Genomic DNA, 21330 nt, shown 5'->3' with positions numbered 1-21330 from the left:
ATGGGTAAAAGACCATTCTACCCCTCCATGGTCTCAATAATCCTTGTCTTGACCAAACCCTAAAGTCAACAGAAGTCAACACTTGAGTCAACAGTCCATGTTGACCCGACTCGTCGAGTGCACCTATGTGACTCGCCGAGTCCCCTTCTTCCTTCAGAAAAGTCGCCAAAACCAAACCTAACTTGTCATGTTGTCTCATCAACTCGTCGAGTTACTCATGTCCAGACTCATCGGGGAAAACCCAAGCCGACTTGTCGAGTCAGCCCATCGACTCGTCGAGTCCCTTAAGTCGAATTCTCATCCAGACGTTTTAAGGCAGAACTGATACCCCATACTCCAGATCTATCTTCCTAAGGCGCGAATATCACGTAAAGTTGCAAGCTTTACGTTCATGCATGGCATATTAGGCTCATAATGCCAATACAAGCTCCAACAAGGGTTAGATGCACAAGAACTTGCCTCCAGCTCAATAAAGCTCGATTCTTTGGACTCACAAGGCCTGCTACAGTCCAGAATTGAGGTTTCAACCTCAATCCATACTCAAATGACTTAATGACACAAGATAGATGGGAGAAAACCCTAAAAACTCCCTAAACTAAGATCTCATAAGGAAATGATCAAGTTAGCATCTTTTTACCTCCAACTGAAGCAAATCTCTGAGGAATCTCTGGATCCAAAAGCCTCCTCTTGATCCAAGCTTTGATGCTCTCCAGTTCTCCTCCAAAAGATCACAAAAATGCCCAAGATTAACTCTCTTTTCTCTCTAGGCGATTAGGGTTTCACACAGGGGAGTTGGGTGGCTGGTGAGGCGGAAATGAGGGCTTAAGGCCCTTTAAATAGGACACAAACCCAAAGATTTAGGGTTTCCTCACACAGCGCCAACTCGGCAAGTCGGCTCTCTGACTCGTCTAGTTGGTCATTAAACCCACGTGACCAATCCGACTCTACTCGACGAGTCGGGCATACAACTCATCGAGTCGCTCATTCAATCCCAAAAATAAATATATAAATATTATACCTGAGAGTCGGGATGTTACATGTTTATATGCCAATAGGGATTGAGTAGTCTCGTATTTTTAAACTTGAGAAAAACGTGACGTTGGAGAGTCACAGGAGGAGGTCGAAGAAAGATGGTGTCTAGTTCCATCATTTCCTAAGGGAGAGAAAACAATTTCACCTTAACGTGAAATTGGAAGACCATCTCTAAAAGATTGAGGAAAACTATTTCCTTAAGAATGAGGACGATCATTTCTATCTTCATAAAATATTTTAAAATTAGGAGAAAAAAGGAGAATTCAAGTTAGTTGATTTTAATCCTTAATTATTAACCCATAAATTTAAATTAAGTCTAGGATCCATATTTTCGATTCGAACTTTGAAGAGGGATGTCGTAATCAAATTCAAATCTATTTTAGGTATGTAAGGCTTTTACCAATTCCAATCTTATGAAACTCCTAGATCTTTTGAGATTCGTTGATTTTTATCAATGACATGTTTAATCTTAGATTATGCTCACTTTTTTGACTGGGATGTCAAGGATCACAAATGAGATGTGAATAACCATGCAAACCCGCTTGAAAACCATGATGTCATTTACCATCTCTCATTGATGTGTCGGTTAACCACACACACTCCATCAACAATCATAATTTTTGAGATGCCCATCATATCTCTTTATTGTCCTTATTAGTGTGCCGGTTAACCACACACGCTCCAGTAACGACATATAAAGAATGATGTGTGTTTTCATGGATTAGCATACTTTTCACATTTTTCTAAAGTAACTAAGAGTGAGATTTTAAAAATGGCTTAGTTACTTTATATCATTATACTTATTAATGAAATTATGTCTTATTAAATCCGCTCAGCTAACAACCCTCCACCACACATGAGAGATGTAAGTGAGAGGGGACACCCATTCAACGACCATTTTATAAGCCGCTTCCTTATACCCTCATTATAACATGGTTTCGTGAATGAAGCATACTAGCGATTTGACTAACTTTTCTTATACATATAATATATTAAACATTTAATAGTATATATAAGGTGTATTTTAAAGCCTTTTTAAAATTCTAGGTTTAAATTTAAATTTTCGAAATTAAGAAAAATATTAATTTAATTTAAAACTAAACCAATTAAGATTTAATCTTTATTTTTTAATTAACAATTAATTAAATTAATTTAAATCTCATGAGGATTAAATAATTATTTACTATTAACTATTAGTCAAATAATTTAAATTTAATCTTAATCCAATCCCTACTAAAATTTTGAAAAATAAGGGTATTGGGGTTATCAACTTTTAATTATGCTATTTTAACTAATTAAAATAATAATTATGAAATAAGGAAACCCTAACTTGCCCTCTAAGTTATCAAAAATATGGGAGGAGGCTAGGGTTTTAAAACCCTTGTAAAAGTAAAAAAAACTAAGAGTGGAGGTTAGGGTTTTAAGAACCCTAGGGATTTTTGAAAACTGCCTCCTTATGGTTTAGTTTCTATAAACCTTAATTTTGATCTATTCAACTTTGTGCAAGATCAATGAGAACAATGGCTCTGATACCACTGATGGGTTTTATATGTAACAAAACTAATTTTTTGGCGGAAAAACATAAACCCTAAGTTCACATGCACCCTAAAGGATCCGTGTTCTCACTATGATTTGCAAACAACTATTGAATATGAAGAACCCAAGAACTACATTTCTGTTTTTGAAATTACTAAAGGATTATAAGAAAAAACATAACATATGTTTATTGTAGTAAATAAACAATGATTCCTTCTTGATCTAGCTTTAGAAAGAAAACACCAGAAATTTTGTGCCTTTAATGGCTCACACCCAAACTATAGCAAGTTGGAGGCTAAAGAGGAGAGATAAGAGGAAGGGATTTTTTGAAATTCTCTTTGCAATGAGTTTCATTTCGAAATTCATAACCCAAGGGGGTTTATATAGATGACAGGGAGGCTAAGGATAAGGCAGGTTTCCTTAGATAAGCCCTTATCACTTTTCTTCTCCGTAAGACATTCCAAGCTTCCTTAGAGCCCAAGAATACCTCTAGAAACCCTATAAACATCTAGAATTTCGTCCCCCCTCCTAGGGAGGTTCTAGAATTAGTCAATGGTCAATTTTTGAACATTGTCACCTTTAGTCCTTCCATTTTAATTAATCCAATTAATCTAAAAATTAATATCAATTATTTTATGATTAATTTTTAATTAAATAATACTATTTCTAATTAATATATTACTATCATAATATATAAATAAATCATTTACTTTGATTTTTAAATAATTTATTAATCATATAATAAATTAATAAATCAGTCTCTTTCTTTCTCTCTCTCTCTCTCTTTGTCTGTCTGTCTGTCTGTCTGTCTATCTGTCTGTCTGTCTGTCTCTCTCTCTCTCTCTCTCTCTCTCTCCAAAAATCATTTCAGTCAATTACTAGGTTTGAGGGAAACCCAAAAGGAGTTTGCTAATATATCATGATTATACTAATTCAGTTATTGACTTAGACATCTAATCCAGCTGATATTATTCTCACAACTTCTTCTGCAGGTCTCCTATATCGAATTATAACCAAACTCAGTCATGAATGTGCTATGAATGACCTTGGGTCACTTAACTATTTTTTGGGTATCACTGTTGTTCGATCGTCCATAAAACCCCTCTCGGACTCCATCTGAACTAGTTTTAAAACTGGACTCTACCAGCCCACCAGTAGCAAACCCTACTCTCTTTCGTAATCTTGTAGGTACACTTCAATATCTCACATTTACGAGACCCAACATCTCATTTTCTATTCAAAAAATCTGTCTCTAAATTAATGATCCTAGAGAGTCTCACCTCCGTGCTCTCAAATGGATTTTGTGTTACCTACGAGGTACTATACACCATGGTCTTCAACTTTACGTCTCCCCCACATAGTCCCTAGTTAGTTACTCTGATGCAGACTAGGGGGATGCCTAGCCACCCGTCGATCTACTTAAGGCTATTGTGTCTTCTTAGGAGACAATATCATCTTATGGTGTAACAAATGCCATGTTATGATTTCCAGATCTATTGTAGAGGCGGAGTAAAGAGGCGTTGCCAATGCCGTCGCAAAGACGTCCTGGCTACGTAATCTACTTCTTGAACTTATTTTCCCTACCCAGAAAGCCACGATCGTCTATTGTGACAACGTCAACACAATTTACATGTCTTCCAATCCAGTCCAACACCAGTGAACCAAACATATAGAGATCGACATACACTTTGTCCGGGAAAAAGTTGTCGTCAACCATGTTTGAGTTCTTCATGTTCCACCCTGTACTCAATATGTCGATATCTTCACCAAAGATCTCCCCAGAAGCCTATTTTTATACTTTCGTTCCAGTTTTAACGTTCGACATATGCCTCCCGATGAAATAAAGGGGGATGTTAGTGTATAGCCCATTGTGATTAGCCTTGTATAGCCCAATGTATTTGTGTATATATTTACTGATGTAATGCTTTATGAAATCAGTTGAGATCATTTGATAATAAGAAATTCTCGCAATGATCACAAAATGTCAAAAAGGCTTCAATTTGGTCTCCTAGAAATCTATTGATCTCCTTCGATTGTCAATGTTTGTTTTCGTGCTCTTATTTGTTGGTGATTTTAGTGGCATCGATCCATTTAGTGTGTTCATGTTAATTCGAGATATGGTGAGCTCAGTTTTTCTACATTACGCGTTTCGAAGGTGCAGAGTGTACACTCGCATAATATGATTTGGTCCGCCTCTAGCAAGGTCCATGGGTAGAGCCCTTGGTGGCGGTTCTGCAGGTTGATGGTCAATAGGAGGGGTATGAGGGAAATGCATTGGCCCGAGACGATCTCCATAGTTTAAAGGATATATTTGTTTGTTTTTTTATGCCAAAACCAACCGAAATAAACTATCATATATTCCTATATGTATTGGTTTTCATTTTTGTAGAATACAACTTTTTTGTTTGATGTTTTTATACGAATTCTTTGTCTCGAAAAACATAGAACAGAAAAGGTATTTCGTGTTTTGTCTCTTTAATTTTACCTTAAAATAAAGAGAATACTTTCTTAGATTATCTTAAATATGATTTCTTGTAACCCAAGCTTAGAGGGTCGAGAATTACATATTTTATAAAGTGTAATACATTATGCTACAAATATCCCGATTCATTACCCTTGTTTTTTTATAATATTCTTGGTATAAGTTCATAAAAGAATAACATACATTTTGATATCTCCCATTTAACATCCTGTTTCGAAAAATTTCTTATTCTGGGATTGTGGACAATAAATGGATCAAGTAAAAGCCTTGGGCTTTAAGGGAATAGGGTTAGGACCCTATTGGACGTTGATAATATTGGTTATATGATCCAAACCCTTGGTTTGTGTTGGAGTCAAAGGGTAAAACGGGAAAAGTGATGTTTCTGACTTCTTGCAAGAAATATGGATTTTTTTCAAGAAGTTTTTAGTCCAAGATATATAGATAATAATATGGGGCTATTCAATACCTTTCCGTGGATATAAAGATCGTCGAACACGGAGTTGGAACAAAGAAGTTATGACTGTTTGAATTTAGGACGGTTTTAGGTTAAGCCGCGTAGGGGAAGTACGCTTGGCGTAATAGGGCATCCCTGCGTACGTTGGGTGTACGAGGAGTACGTTGGGTGTACGCGATCAGTGCCCAAACCCTATTTCCGTGGTTTGAGTCCTATTTAAGCTCCTTAACTTCCACAAACCCATACCATTCTCAGCCTCCACCTCTCCAACACCCTCCCTTGAAACCTCAACCCTTGTTTGAGCCTTGTGAGAAAAAAGAAGGTGTTTTTAAGTGCTGTGGAGTGTTATTGGTTCATCTTGGAGAAGAAGGAGCTCATTGGGAAAGTGTTGGTTGCATTGGAGCTTATAGATTTAGACTTTGTTCACCTTGATCTTTCTTTTAGAGGTAGAAAGCTTGAATCTTGACGATGCATTTGTTAGATCTAGCTAGTTTTAGATGTTATGAGCTTTTAGTCATTTTAGTGCATAAATTTTAGATTTTGAAAGTTTGTGACCTTGTTATGGATAAAGTTGGAAACTTTATCTATCTAAACATCATTTTGATTCAGATATGAAAGTTAGAGACTTGGACTTAATGGATTAAGTTGATAAAGATGCCCTATTGGTCCCTTTGGAACTTAGAAGACTACATCTTGGTTGCTTGGATTATTCTAGTAGATAAAGATGGAAACTTTATCCATTATGGAGTTATTAGGAACCATAAAAATGTGATCTTGGTCATTAGTTTCCTTCCATGCATGGGTTATAATGTCTTAATGTGTTAAGAAGTTAGGGCTTTTAGTTTTGAGAACTTCCTAGCCATGCAAAGCCATAAATTTGGAAAACTTTATAACTTAATATGATATTTGGGGGCTAGATCTACATTTGGAAGAAAAGACTTAATGTAAAAAGCCCTTAAACAGAATGATTTCATTCAGCCAACATACGTTGGGCGTACATGAGCATACATCGCGCGTATGCAATGAGAGCCCCGATTTTGGACCTTATGTACGCTAAGCGTACAAGCTGAGTGTGATGGGCATACTCAGCTTAATTGACTTGGTTGACTTTTTGACTTTTTGGACTTTGACCAGGATTTGACCAATTTTCACCAAAGGGTATTTTGAGTATTTTGATATTAAGTTAATTTGGGCAATGATTTGAATAATAGGTGACGGGTAGAGCCGATATTCGGAGCAGAGATTTATTCAGCTATTTGTTCGGACTGAGAAGTAAGTTTTCCTCACTGTAGTTGTAGGTCGAAGGCACCAGGCCAGCCCATTGGTTCAATAATCTGTTATATATTGATCGATGATATTTTGAGTATGCGGTAAATTTGTATGATTATATGATAGCTGATGATAGGTGTTATACCGGTAGATCTGGAAGACTACCTGTGATTACTGGCTATATGATTATCTATTTTTTGAATATATGTTATATGTCGACATATTTTGGTTGGGTAGAGACTTTACTGCTTCGTGAAGGTAGTCAACAAACCCGGGGCAACCCAACCGGGAGGTTGTGGGCAGGGTAATCCAACCGGGAGGTTGTGGACCCAGTACGTTACATTTAGGGCAATCCAATCGGGAGGTTGTGGGCCAGGGTAATCCAACCGGAAGGTTGTAGACCCAGTATGTTATATGCAGGTAATCCAATGGGGAGGTTGTGAACCCGAGGGTATTCCAGTCCGATGACTGATTCGACCTAGCATGCACGATTATATATGTTATATGTTATGTTGTGGTACTTTGGGGGAACTCACTAAGCTTCGTGCTTACAATTTCAGTTTATTGTTTCAGGTACTTCAGATGATCATGGCAAAGCGAAGGTGTGATCGTGCACATCCTTCTGGTTTTTATGATAGTGGATTTTGGTTCACTCTGATTACTAAAATACACTTTTGCAACAATGGTTTTGTAAATATTTATGGTTTTGGGTTGTTTTTGAAATGCTAAAATTTACTGTGATTTATGCGATGTTTCAAGTTGGTATCAAAGCCCTAGTTTGAGTGAATTGGATGAACATTCGTGTGAATCCACTCTCAAGTTAAGGAGCTGTAACAGTTTTCAAAATTGTTTTAAAAAAATTGATTCAAATTGTTTTCGAAATTATTTACAAAGGTACCAAAGAAGGATGAGATGTGTACGATCAGCCGGAGCAAGAAAGTATACCCTAAGTTACCTCACTCTTACTTGTTTATGATGATTATGGTAGAACTGCATGCTAGTGATAGGCTAGGATATTCAGGAGTTGCATGATAAAATTGTCTGATGTATGATGCCTGCTAGCCTAGGAGGACTTCTTATATGCTAGATGAAATTGACATCATTACTATAGTTGCTTAGTGTGTGCGTCATAGTTGTACATAACAAAGATTCTATAGCCTGAGAATGTTTGATTTAGCTTTATTTCACGTTCTTGTCTGATTAAGGGCTTAGGGTAGAGTCAAGTATTTGACTGTCTATGGGATCCAACGTTATGTATGATTAGCATGCACGAGTGACTGCAGGGTTGAGGGAAGTTTCATGAGTGGGTGTAGTTCATAGCAAGTCATCGTGAGGAATGATTAGCCACTCTTGAGAGAGTAGATTCGTGATAAATGTGTATCCTAGATGCGTGGGCCTAGTGGCCGAGTATTTCGTATGAGGATTTGCCTGATTTTTATTGTGTCGTAGTACCTGTCGACTCCACTGATCGAATGTGGCTTGCTTTGTGCTTTACGGGACTCATACTGATGTAAGTTAACTATCAAATTAATATGTTAAATTACATGCTATGAAGGTTAAATAATCTTAGAGTGAAGGATTTGGTCCTATTGCGCAACTCTCGTTTGAGTCTAACCGTTGTGGGGTTGGGTCTTCTAGTCGAAAGATTATTTAAGTTTTGTTGCATGTAATTGTATTCATGAAGTGGTTATCTGACATTAATACGGGTTCTTTAGCAGCTGATTGCAGGGGAGGTGGGGAATCCTAGGAGAGCCTAGGAAGTGCTTTAGTGCGGGTATTATGCTGTTGAACAAGTATTGGGAGTATTATTATGAGTAGATGACTTAGAAGACTCGAGATGATTCTTGAGGAAATTATGGATATTTGTGGAAGGTAGTATTGGGCCCGTACTACTGGAAGCACAAGATCCACACTTGAATCGATGAAAATTTCGGGGATTCTAAGGAGCTGGCCGGCGAAGATAGCATGGTTTGATACCATGATTCGTGGTAGTGGTTCCATAGATGTCGATCTTTTAGTTATGGTTGTTCAGGCACGAGGATGGGTCTGGTGATTGTTTGGGGCCTTTGTGATCATGTCATTTAGGTTTGAATGTTGCAGAACTAGATAAGTTAGTTGGTTTTGAGGTCTCGAGGATTGCAGCTGGAAGCTGAATGGTTGACAGATGGATTGGAATGTCGCTATCCACGATGGGGTTATGTTCTTCCAACTTGCTGTGTTCGAAGGAAATACAGAGCAGACCTGTGATCTTCAGAGTTGGGGTGTAGACCCAACTAGAGGCTGAGTGATCGGCAGTATGGTAGTGTGGGAATGCACATAAAGATTCCTATGGATTAGTTGCCTTGATATGCGATCAAGGGTCTGTTTTCTTTGGATATAGGCAGGTCAGGTACTGGATTGATGGTTAGGAAATTAGGGTCTAGGTAAGTGGTATTCCATTGGTTTCGAGATGGAAAATCGGTGATATGAATGGACTGTCAGAATTATTGGTTGTGAATCTGCGCAAGGTTCTCAATGTTAGAAGCGATTATGATTGGAAATTTCTGAGGTCTTCATCTGAGATTCAAAATCTCTTAGGTTTTGCTTGGTCCTTAACTGGATGATCATCTTATGTGTGTTATACATTCCAAGATTCAGGGATGGTTTGTACCTAGTTGATCTGGTTTGAGATATGGTTTGGTTGCAACACCAGTGAGTGGTAATTCGAACCCTAAGTGGGGGAGAACTGAGTATTCTTCTTGGAGGATTATTGATTTGTTATAGTCTATGGTGTTGGATGTATGGTACATAGGAATCTATGGTTCGAGTATGCGAGACCTTGTTTCAAGATTTGGTCAAGACATGGGTGTATAGCAGGTTATTATCAATGTATGTGTTCAGGAATGCAAGTGTTGCCTTTGCAGCAAGAACCTGTTGGACAAATAGCTCGTAGTAGCTAGTGATTCCTTTTCGGAGCATCGAGGAATAGGTCAGGAGGTGTCTGGGGCGCTCAGGTTGAGTATCTATTGTTAAGGGATTTGTTAGCTTGTTATATAGATTGACATCTGTAGTTTATGATGGACAGTTGTTGTTTGGTCGATCGGTTTCAAAGTTGGTATGTTTAGTTTTATATGGGCTTCGTTCCGTAGTGTATTGAATCATTGGATTATTCGCAATGCATTCTCGATCATTGGTCATTCGTTATCGTCAATAGAAAAGGTTCCTTGGAAGTTTTATCGAGCTAGATTCATGATGGTAGGATCTGTTCGGTTTCAATCAAGGTGTCAAATCTTAGTTCGACCATCCGCGAGAATGTTTTTGTTAGCGGTGGAGGTTCGTCATTTCGGTTAGATATTCTAGTACTACACCCTATGGGTAAGGTCGTGAGGAAGGAGTATTGTAGTAGATCACGGGCTGGTTAGGGGATTCTCTTGAGGGTGTGTATGGAGATAAGTTCATTAGATATTTTCATGAGGGGTGTATGTGCGCTGGACAAGATAGCAATGGATCACTTGGTTTGAATTATATGTACAGTTCTTATTTGGTCATAGCCTTTGAATTTGGAAAAGAATGCAACCGCTTATCTCATTCTCCGGATGTGTGCGGCCATGTTTTTTCCTAATTTTTTGCATTTGTAACAATCTGCGTTGTGGAGGGAATTGTGCGTGATAAAAAGGGTATGTCCTAGGTCGTGTTCGGTTAGAGTCGAAAGGAATGTTGAATGAGTTTTCTGCAAGGCGGTGGGTTGATGGCTGAGTATCTTTAGACCCGGTGGCGTTGGTCGTGAGTCTTTAGGCTAGTAATGGAACAACGACAAGAATGGCGTAGTATCGTGAGCTTATCATTTTAGTGGTTAAAAGGTGTCACGATGTATCGTGAACCAGTGGCTGTATGATTCTTGTGGGCGAGACTCGGTAGTCATTTGGTTGAGACTCTTAGGTCTCGGGTCGTTAGTTTTATTGGCATGGTTAGATCATGGTCAGAAAAAGTTATTTAGAATGATTTATTATTTGTGCACCTGAAGTCACTTAATGAATGGTTGCTATAGTGGGCCCCATCTTCTTGTGGGTTGTGTATTAGGAGTTTGGTTTCCAGTATGAGGAGTTTCTTCTTAAATCTTGAGTCACGAAGTTCAATATAGACGTCTCGAGTGATTTGTTAGGTGGAGGTACACCTGAGCTGAGGAGGGATTATGATGCAACGTGCGCATTCTTGGATTGAACAAATTTTCTCATAGGAGCAGTGGGTTGGTAATGGCATGTCAGGGAGTCAAGGGTGTAATTAAGGTTTTTGGTACAACTTCTGGATTTGAGATTGGTTGAAATTCACGATCGGTGTGTTTTGAGTACTTCGTTCTGCGTGTTTGCTGGTGTTCTTAGTCGAAGAAAAGGGGTCGTTTCAACGAATGGATGATCATTAGTCTTAAGGTAAGGTTTCTGAAGTATAAAATGACGGGTTTCCGGTTCCAGGGAGTAGCGACGAAGTTGGTTTGTGGTTGTAGTTTTGAGAGTTCCCGGTTTGTGTGGTTTTCTCTGGATGTTGGGTTATGCAGTTAGGGAGAGAAAGAAAATTGTTGCGATCGTGCATTTTCAAGTTATTAGGTTGCTTGTTAGCAGTTGGGGGTTTTAGAGCGGTATATCGAGTTTTCTTTATAAGACGTATTGATTTCGAAATGGTTAGAGGGAGTTTATGGAATATGTTGGTGTTTTTTAGAAATCTTAACCGAGACGGATTTCGAGGACGAAATTTAGTTTAAGTGGGGGTAGAGTTGTAACATTCTGTTTTGAGAAATTTCTTATTTCGGGATTCTGGACAATAAATGGATTAAGTAAAGGCCTTGGGCTTCTAGGTAATAGGTTTTAGACCCTATTGGATGTTGATAATATTGGTTATGTGATCCAAGCCCTTGGTTTGTGTTGGAGTCAAAGGGTAAAACGAGAAAAGTGATGTTTCAGACTTCTTGCAGGAAATATGGATTTTTTTCGGGAAGTTTTTAGTCCTAGATATCTAGATAATATTGTGGGGCTCTTTAATACCTTTCCGTGGATATAAAGATCGTCGAAAATGGAGTTGGAACGAAGAAGTTATGACCGTTTGAAGTTAGGACAGTTTTGGGTTAAGCCGCGTATGCTGGGAGTATGGGGGAAGTACGCTGGGCATACTAGGGAATCCCGGCATACACTAGGCTTACTAGGAGTACGTTGGGCATATGCGATCAGTGCCCAAACCCTATTTTCGTGGTTTGAGCCCTATTTCAGCTCCTTTACTTCCCCAAACCCATTCCATTCTCAGCCTCCACCTCTCTAATACCCTCCCTTGAAACCCCAACACTAGTTTGAGCCTTGTGAGCAAAAAGAAGGTGTTTTTAAATGCTTTGGAGTTTTCTTGGTGCATCTTGGAGAAGAAGGAGCTCATTGGGGAATGGTTGGTTGCATTGGACCTTATACATCTAGACTTTGTTCGCCTTGATCTTTCTTCTAGAGGTATAAAGCTTGAATCTTGATGATACATTTGTTAGATCTACCTAGTTTTGGATGTTATGAGATTTTGGTCCTTTTAGTGCGTAAAGTTTAGATCTTGAAAGTTTGTGACCTTGTTATGGATAAAGTTTGAAACTTTATCGATCTAAACATCATTTTGATTCAAATTTGGAAGATGGAGACTTGGAGTTAATGGACTAAGTTGATAAAGATGTACTTTTGGTCCCTTTGGAACTTAAAAGACTAGATCTTGGTTGTTTGGATAATTCTAATGGATAAAGTTGGAAACTTTGGAGTTATTAGGAACCATAAAAATGTAATCTTGGTCATTAGTTTCCTTCCATGCATGGGTTATAATGTCTTAATGGGTTAAGAAGTTAGGGATTTTAGTTTTAAGCACTTCCTAGCCATGCAAAATCATAAAGTTGGAAACTTTATGACTTAAGATGATATGTGGGGGCTAGATCTACATTTGGACGAAAAGACTTAATGGAATAAGCTCTTAAATGGAAGGATTTCATTTAGCACGCATACGTTGGGCGTACATGAGCGTACGTCGCATGTACGCAATGAGATCCCCGATTTTGGACCTTATGTACGCTAAGAGTATAAGCTGAGTACGCTGGGCGTACTTAGCTTAGTTAACTCGGTTGAATTTTTGACTTTTTAGACTTTGACCAGGATTTGTCCAATTTTTGAGACTGTACTGCTTCGTGTGGGTAGTTAAAAAAACTCGGGGCAATCCAACCGAGAGGTTGTGGGCCAGGATAATCCAATCGGGGGTTGTGGACTCAGTACGTTATATGCAGGGCAATCCAACCGAGAGGTCGTGGGCCAGGGTAATCCAATCGGGATGTTGTGGACCCAATACATTACATTTAGGGCAATCCAACCGGGAGGTTGTGGGCCAGCGTAATCCAACCGGAAGGTTATGGACCCAGTATGTTATATGCAGGTAATCCAATCCAGAGGTTGTGGACCCATAATTATTCCAGTATGATGACTGATTGGACCTAGCATGCATGATTATATATGTTATATGTTGTGTGGTGATACTTTGGGGGAACTCACTAAGCTTCGTGCTTACAGTTTCAGTTTATTGTTTTAAGGTACTTCAGATGATCGTGGCAAGGCGAAGGTGTGATCGTGCACATCCGTCTGGTTTTTATGATTTTGGATTTTAGGGCACACTGATTACTGAAATACACTTTTGAAACAATGGTTTTGTAAACATTTATGGTTTTTGGTTGTTTTTGAAAAGTTAAAATTTAGTGTGATTTATGGGATGTTCATCCCACTTGCATTACCATTGTTTATGTTACATCCCAAAATTCATGACCAAAAATTTCATTTTTAATATGACCAAAATACATTTGTAACTTGGTTCACACATTGAAAAACATTTTGAATAAAACATTTATCATAGTTAATTCCTAGAAATCACATATTGCGGAAAACATAGGTGTATACGCTGCGATCGTCCCGAGCTCCTTTATTTAAAAATTGGAGGTACGTGAAACCAAAACCGAAAATCGTAAGCACGAAGCTTAGTGAGTTCCCCAAATACCACATACCATACATATCAACATACTGCCTAGCATATCTGGGTGTTGGCCTACCCCTTCGGTCTCTTTCAACTGGATACTGTCTAGCATATAAGCACATAAATCACATGTTGTCATACATAACCATGTGCCATACATATCATTCATATATCATAATCAATAAAGATGCTATGTCGAACATAGTCTTGCCATTATGCCACGGGCCGCCACGTGGTCTTTCTTGCCAAGCCGGGGGCCACTCCCTCGGTCTTACAGACAAGTGCCAAGAGCCACATCCTAGTCTTCCATGCAAGCATCACAAAGACAACTAGCATACATACTACTCTACTTAGCCAATTAGCATACAATGTGCCAGTAGCCACCTCCTGGTCTTTCATACATAATACCTAGGGCTAACCCCCGGGTCTTCCTACAGTACATAAACCAAATGGGCCGACATTTGTGCCTTCGACCCATACAAACAGTGATGAGACTCACCTCGAATGCTGAAGCTCACTGCAAAGATCCTTAGCTGCTGCCCTGACAACTCCCTGAGCTATCAATACCAAAATATCACCCAATTAGCAATTGGGTCCTAAACCATGATCCATAATCCTTACTTGGGGTGAAATGACCGTTTCACCCCCGACCTATCGAGGCCCAAACTATAAATCCCATGAAAGCCCATCAATGGCCCGATTTTCCAAATTGGGCCCAAACCCTTACATGGAACTAACCCTTTAGCACCCATTCCGTACTTCATAACCCTGTAGGGGTCAACCTTGGCCAAAGTCAAGTCATGGTCAAAGTCAAGTCATGTCAAAGTCAACATCCAATTCGTGGTCAAAGTCAACGCTCCGAGTTGACTCAACTCGTCGAGTTATTCCTTCAACTCGGCGAGTTGCCATAAACCACAAAATCGTGATACTTCGAATCAACTCATCGAGTTCTCCCTTAACTCGTCGAGTTCTTTCCTTTTTAACAGAATCGAGTCATACTCACATCAACTCGCCGGGTTCCTTCGTGAACTCGTCGAGTTCTTCAGTCTGTTTACTTCTTCTTAATGCATTAAGCCTTTATTCTTCACATCTGAACCCAATACTCTAGATCTAGACTGGAAATACCTTTTAGAAGGGTAAAGTTTCAAAATTTACCCATTAATCCCTTCCTAAAGAGAATAAGCTCAAATCCTAACCCAAAAAGGGACAAGGTCTTAATCCAAAACCACCAAAACTACAAGGTAGACCATGAGGCCATAGATCTGGACCATAAGAACCAAAATATCACGTAAAGTTCCCAACTCTCTCTACATGCATGGCCGTTAGAAGCTCAAAAGGCCAAAATGATGGCTTAAAGGTTTCATGGGACTTCCATGGCCATAAATTTGGCACCTTTATGCCATGAACGTCCTTCAAGACTCTAGATCTGAAGTGCTTTCCATTTGGGACGTCCAACTCTCAAGAACAATATCATTTGGACCAAAAACAAGCAAAAGGTGCTAAGAAGGAGATCTAATCAACTATTAGGCAAGTTTGAGACTTGATTACTAGAAAGTGACGAAAATGGAGTGAGGTTTCTGGATCTAGCAACTCTTCCTTGTTCCTTCAAACTTTCCTTCCTTCCAAGAGCTTCAAACACCCACAAGAACACTCAAAATGGCTCACAATCACTCACAATAGCATTATGGTTTCGAGATCTAGGGTTAGGAACTTGGAGGCTGGAAATGATGCTAAACCCTAGGGCTTAAGTTGTTTAAATAGGGTGCAAAGTCTCGATTTTAGGGTTTCCCAACCCCGTCCAACTCGTCGAGTTGGTCTTCCAAAACACGTGCCCCAACATTCCAACATGTCGAGTTTCTTCCCCCAAACTCGACGAGTTGATCTTAGAAATGAGGTTTTATTCCCATAATAACCTTCTGAAATCCGGGTGTTACAGTTTATCTAACATTCTTGGCATAAGATAATAAAATAATAATATATTATTAGCACAAAAATGTTTAATTGATGAGAGATTGTGTTATACGGATTATAATTTGTAACCTACTCAATATCCTTTGTTAATGAAACCATTTGAATATTAACATTTATTTGTGTGTAAAGTTTGTAATTAGTTCTTAATTCCAAGTGTCGGTGATTTCAATTATGTAATTATCAACTGATATTCGACTTGTACTTGAAGATATTTCAATCATGTTCAAATCAACAATCACGAAATTGATCCAATATCAATCCTCCTTCTCCATAGAGATTCTTGGTTACATCAAAAGCAAATTGCAAAATTGATCCAATATCAATCCTAAGTATGCCCATACTTTTGTTTTCAGCGCCGAATCATCAGGGGACCCATGAATATCACTTATACCATAGGTCAAAATGACCAAATTAACATTCACATAGACCCCACCCACCCATCATGTAAACCTAAACATTCCATGTATGGCTACCAATTATACACACATTCGAGAACGGTATGTCAGATATTTTGGGACCACTAATAATGTATATAAATAATGTTATCATTAACTTTATATTATTATGGAAATTATATAAAGTTGTTGATGAACTGATTTATTAATAAATGAAGATAAACACTAGTTATATTTATCTTGTGGGTTGAGTTCCTGGTTTGACTCAAAATCTCCTAAATCCCTAATATCTCTTACATTCGGTTATATCTTCATCTATATAAATACGTGATGAAAAGCAGATCCACGATACAGAATACATTCATGAAAATTCATTTTTATATCTAAGGGGTTTTAGAGAGAGTTCTTGAGATCGACAGGAAAACCAACCCTAGACTCTAGGTCTGAGAATCACAATGAAAGCAGGTATTGCTACAAAAAGAATTTTCATCTTACTATTTTTATCTATCTTGAACTTATACTAATATCTTGGGTAATCCCAAGATCTTGGATTGAGTCAATATCTTGGATTGCCATTGTATTTCTTGTAATATCTTATGCAAAGACTATGAACTTGACTAGAAAGGAGTAGAGAAGGTCAAAAGCATATGTTCAAAGCCTTGTGAACGTTGAAGACCATCAAGAAAACAACGTCAAGCATGGATCAAAGAAGTTCCCTAGAATGTCAGAATCTTTTTTGTTATCATTATGTATAAAAAGCCTAGCTGATCATCATTTACACACACACATACACACACACACACACACACACTCTCTCTCTCTCTCTCTCTCTCTCACTCACTCTCATTCTCTCGACACTCTAGCACTTTTACACCTACTACAAGATCAACTAGCACTTGTAATTTTCTTTTGATTAATATAAGTTCTAAGACGGATAATTTGCATCACCTCCTGAGGTTTTATGTCGAATATCCAAAAGGATTAAGGGTTTTCCTCGTACATCATTGTGCTCGTGCATTTACTTTTATTTATTTATCGTTGTTTGATCGATAACAACCTTTTCTCTTATTTACTTAATTGTTAATCTGATTTTATAGTCAAAATTACTAAGATATCTTGTGGTATTTTGGTGTCATTTTGTTTATCTTGAGATTCATTTTACGAATTGACTTGGTAAACAACTTTAAAATTATTTTTGTCTCAAACACTTAAAATACATTTATTTACATAATAAGATAATACACTTTTGATAAACAGTTTCCTGAATATCACTATTTTCTTCCCAAAATCTTGGGCATAACCAAGATCTTCAGCATATTTCAAGATCTTAAACACTTTGATTTTATATATTTTATTTTAAACATTACACCAGACTAACTAATTTGGTTACAAAATTAGTTTATTAAAATTTTGACCAAAATAACTATGTAATCATTGTTCTTGTTTAAGTTTTGTTTTAACCAGATTCGAGATAAACATCTAAAGTTTAAACTTCTGTGTTTTATGTTTTGGTTATCATAATAAGCAACAATTGACATTAGGGCCTACTCGAATCTATTACAAGAAAATATATTTTTGGTTGGTTTGAGATTATAACACTTGTTTATAAGTTTAAAGATCTCTGGAAACAAGTTTTAAGATAAACGTACCTGCTTATCTTCAATTCTTTTTTTCTTGGTTTCATAAATTGTGTTCTTGACCGACGATGTGAAAGAGAACGTGTACGATATGTTTTTTGTTCCCTTCTTGATTGTGCTTGCTATGATAAATTGGTAAATATGAAAATCACATTTTTATTCCTTTTTTTAAGCGTAGCAAATACAAAAGGTACTTTATTCTGCTATAAGATTTGAGGGAAAGAGAGTTATGAGTTTTCTTTTTCTGTCATCTTTTTGTGTATGTGTTTTACTGTATTTATGAGTTCTCAAACCATAACATTGTCCTGTTCTATGGGATAATATATGACTATCTTAGGGATATGGCAATGTAATTATGTATATATGTTTTTCTTAACCCTTTTATATTTTGGAATAGCAAATATGAATCATGTACTTAAGTACGTTTCTCTAATGCTAAAATGTGAGTTCCAAATCCACAAAGTTGAGCAGTCACCGAATACTAATCAAGTTTAGACTTCCCCTAAAACTGTTCATGTGAAGATCTCATAATCAAATCATATTTTGTCTTCAAAATTTTAAAACATCTCTTGTTCTCGAATCATAATATACTTGTAAATCTTCAAAAGAATAGCATGTAGATAAATATGAAGTATCCCAAAGTAGAGTGTGAATAATAAGTAATCTGGATCTGAGACACATCTAATGATGCTAGAAATTTGATCATTGATGATCAAAAATCAATGTTATATCGCATCACTAAATAAATCACCATCTTTAAATGTCTCGAAAATCAAGCTCAAACAATAAAAAAATAGGATGTAATGGTCATATAATTTTCTCCTCCTATTTTTTATCACAAAAATAAATGAATTGGGTCCGAGAATGTCGGGATAATAGGAGCTTCACATGCTCCCCCTAAATGTATGAAGAGTCTTGATAAAACATGAGATGAAAATAAAATAAATACTTTCGGGTCGTCTATAAACGGTTGATATCGTTGCTGAATTATCTGAAAAAATACCAAAGTATTGATAAAATTCTGCTAGAAAAACCTTTATATGCTGAAAAAAAATTAATGTACCCATACAACTAAGTCGGAATTCCTAAGTAGTCATCTATTGAGAAAGTTTGTTTGCCTGAGACATTTGGTTCATCAACCATTGGTTCGAAGCTACATGTCAATTGTCATATACATCTCAAAGAGTGAATATTGTGGGACAACTTTGTTGATAAGACGACAACTGCTTATGCGAACCTACTGAGATTGATTTGATGCTTGGTGTGCGATGTAGAGGATAATTAGTCCTAAGACAAGACAACTAATCTAATGACTGCCCGGTTGAAATACCTTGATAACTAAAGGGGCAGCCTTATGACAAGAATTATAAAAATTCTCTCAATATAATCAACAAAAAGATATTCGTCATAACGATCCATATATTGATATATGTTATACAAATACTTTCAATGGAATTATGGAATGTGATATCATAAAAATGTTTGTAAATCAACTCATGCCTTGTCAATATATTGATTACGTATTTATATAAAAGTCTATAGCGTAAATAAGCAAACTAATAAGTTCCTAAGGTAATACAAACAGTTATATAATAATATATATGTCTAATAACTTGGAATAATTAAATTTCTCCCATTATGCATCTTAAATACTTTTGTTATGGTTACTTCCGTGCTGCTTGCGTGATTGCAGTGTTTTGCTAGCTAGCAATAACATAATTTCTTTACAAACAAGCATTGTTCATATATATACCCTCAATATAATCCAATTACATGGAACTTATTTGACAGAATTGTTCGAATAAATAATCACAACCAAATCAAAAACTGAAAACAAACGATAAACCAACAAACCCTCCAAAAGAGCAAAAGAAACTTTTGACAACTGAAGACGCACCATTCTTAGTAGGAGGTGAAGGGTTCTCTTCCACTGGAGCAGGAGCCGGAGTCATGTCGATTTCCGGTGTAACTGGAGCAGGTGGAGGAGATGGAATCTCTTCACTGACCGGAGCAGTAGATGGGGCTGCAGATGGAGACACAGATGGAGACGGAGATGGAGTTTCAGAAGAGCGATTGCTTCTGTTTGCTAATACAATAATCACAACTTTCTCATTCTTTTTGCAGTGATCTATAACACCACTGATGAAGTAATGTGGCCCAGATTGGTTTAGCTTGATCTCAGTATGACCATCATTGTATTTTGCAATGGATGATGTCGTACTGCAATTTTTGTAGTCATCTTCACTTACTTGAAGCACAGAGTCCTCGTTAGGCTGGTAGCTAAACACTACATGTACATATATAAACACCAAATCATTTCCGTAATTGAAAACTATAAAGGGTGAGGTACTCATAACTCATTGCATCTCCACTTTTTTTACTATTGTAACAAGTTTTTCATAACTTTTCTTTACATTAATTTTATGATGACCATTTACTTTTTTAATCATTGAGTAATTATTTGTGTTTATTTTTTTACAGTTTACCCTTTGCTATAAATAACATTTTTATTTTGTACCTCTTAATTATTAGTATATATTATGTATAGATCTTTTTTACTTTCAACTAAATAATTTATTTTATTAAATATGCAAAATAAAAGTAAACTGTTTTTAGTTTTTACAAGAAAATATCATTAAAAAGCATTATTTATCGATCAAAATGATATCAATATAAAATTAAAGAAGCGTAACAATCATGTAATATTTCTATAACTCTTATTTTTACAACTACATAGTTACAATCACACAAGTTTGCTTAAAAGCGACAAATTAAAGGAGTCGGCTTTCTAAAATATATCAAATAAACGAGAATAAATGTTTAAAGGCCTGAAACTTACTAAGGGTGTCTCCGGTTTGAAACCTGCTTTGTTGTGCCCATTGATCATAGGAAGAAGACGATGCAAGGCTCCAGTCACCAGAACCTCCCACCTTGAACTGGTATGCATGGCTGTTTCTGACAACCAGGAAAATACTTAAAAGCCCCAGAACGACCAGCATTGTTCTCTTATGAGGGCTTCCTGTATTCATTGCAAAAGCATGAAAAAGAAGGGCAAAATGGGAAGGAAAATGAATGTTAAACATGGGAAGATTGTAGAGGGATATTTATAGCCTTGTAGGAGTGAATCTTTTCTTTTCTTGTAATGTGGTTTCTTGAATTGCAGTGCAAAGCATAATTATAGCTAGCTTTTGTATTTGAAGGTTATGCTTTTCTTTATCATCACCAAAAGAAAGATATACTAAAGTTTTATAATATCTTTATGCTTTTCTTGAACAACGTTTGATTTTAAAACCTAAACAAATTTTAATTTTGTAACTTATATGCAATACTTTGTAGAACATAATTCATAAACGAAGTCGTACGTATAAATGCATGGTCATCTCACTATTTCCCTAGTTTTTTTTTTAAAACGAAAATATGGTTGTTTAGAAAATGTTTTACAAAGATAGGGTGTTCTGAACATTTTATAAAATCATAATTGTTTTGAATCCTTTTGTAAAAATAGGGTCCTTTGACAATAAATAAATAAATAAATAAATAACTTAATACGGG

At 36.9% G+C, this 21330-nt stretch overlaps 1 protein-coding gene across 1 annotated transcript; it reads right to left on the bottom strand.

Annotated features, from left to right (window-relative positions):
- Positions 1-19497: 19497 nt before the first annotated feature.
- LOC145136306 (early nodulin-like protein 9) lies at positions 19498-20855 on the bottom strand. Its single transcript, XM_079070447.1, has 2 exons — positions 20618-20855; positions 19498-20065 (listed from the first exon to the last, which is right to left on the bottom strand). The coding sequence occupies exons 1-2, from the start codon at positions 20805-20807 to the stop codon at positions 19599-19601; spliced, it is 657 nt and encodes a 218-aa protein (XP_078926573.1). The 5' UTR covers positions 20808-20855; the 3' UTR covers positions 19498-19598.
- Between the last annotated feature and the right edge of the window lie 475 nt (positions 20856-21330).

Source organism: Lactuca virosa, chromosome 9, assembly GCF_052849685.1.
Source record: "Lactuca virosa cultivar CGN04683 chromosome 9, Lactuca_virosa_CGN04683_v6, whole genome shotgun sequence".
Classification (NCBI taxonomy): Eukaryota; Viridiplantae; Streptophyta; class Magnoliopsida; order Asterales; family Asteraceae; genus Lactuca; species Lactuca virosa.
This window is presented reverse-complemented; position numbering and strand designations above follow the sequence as displayed.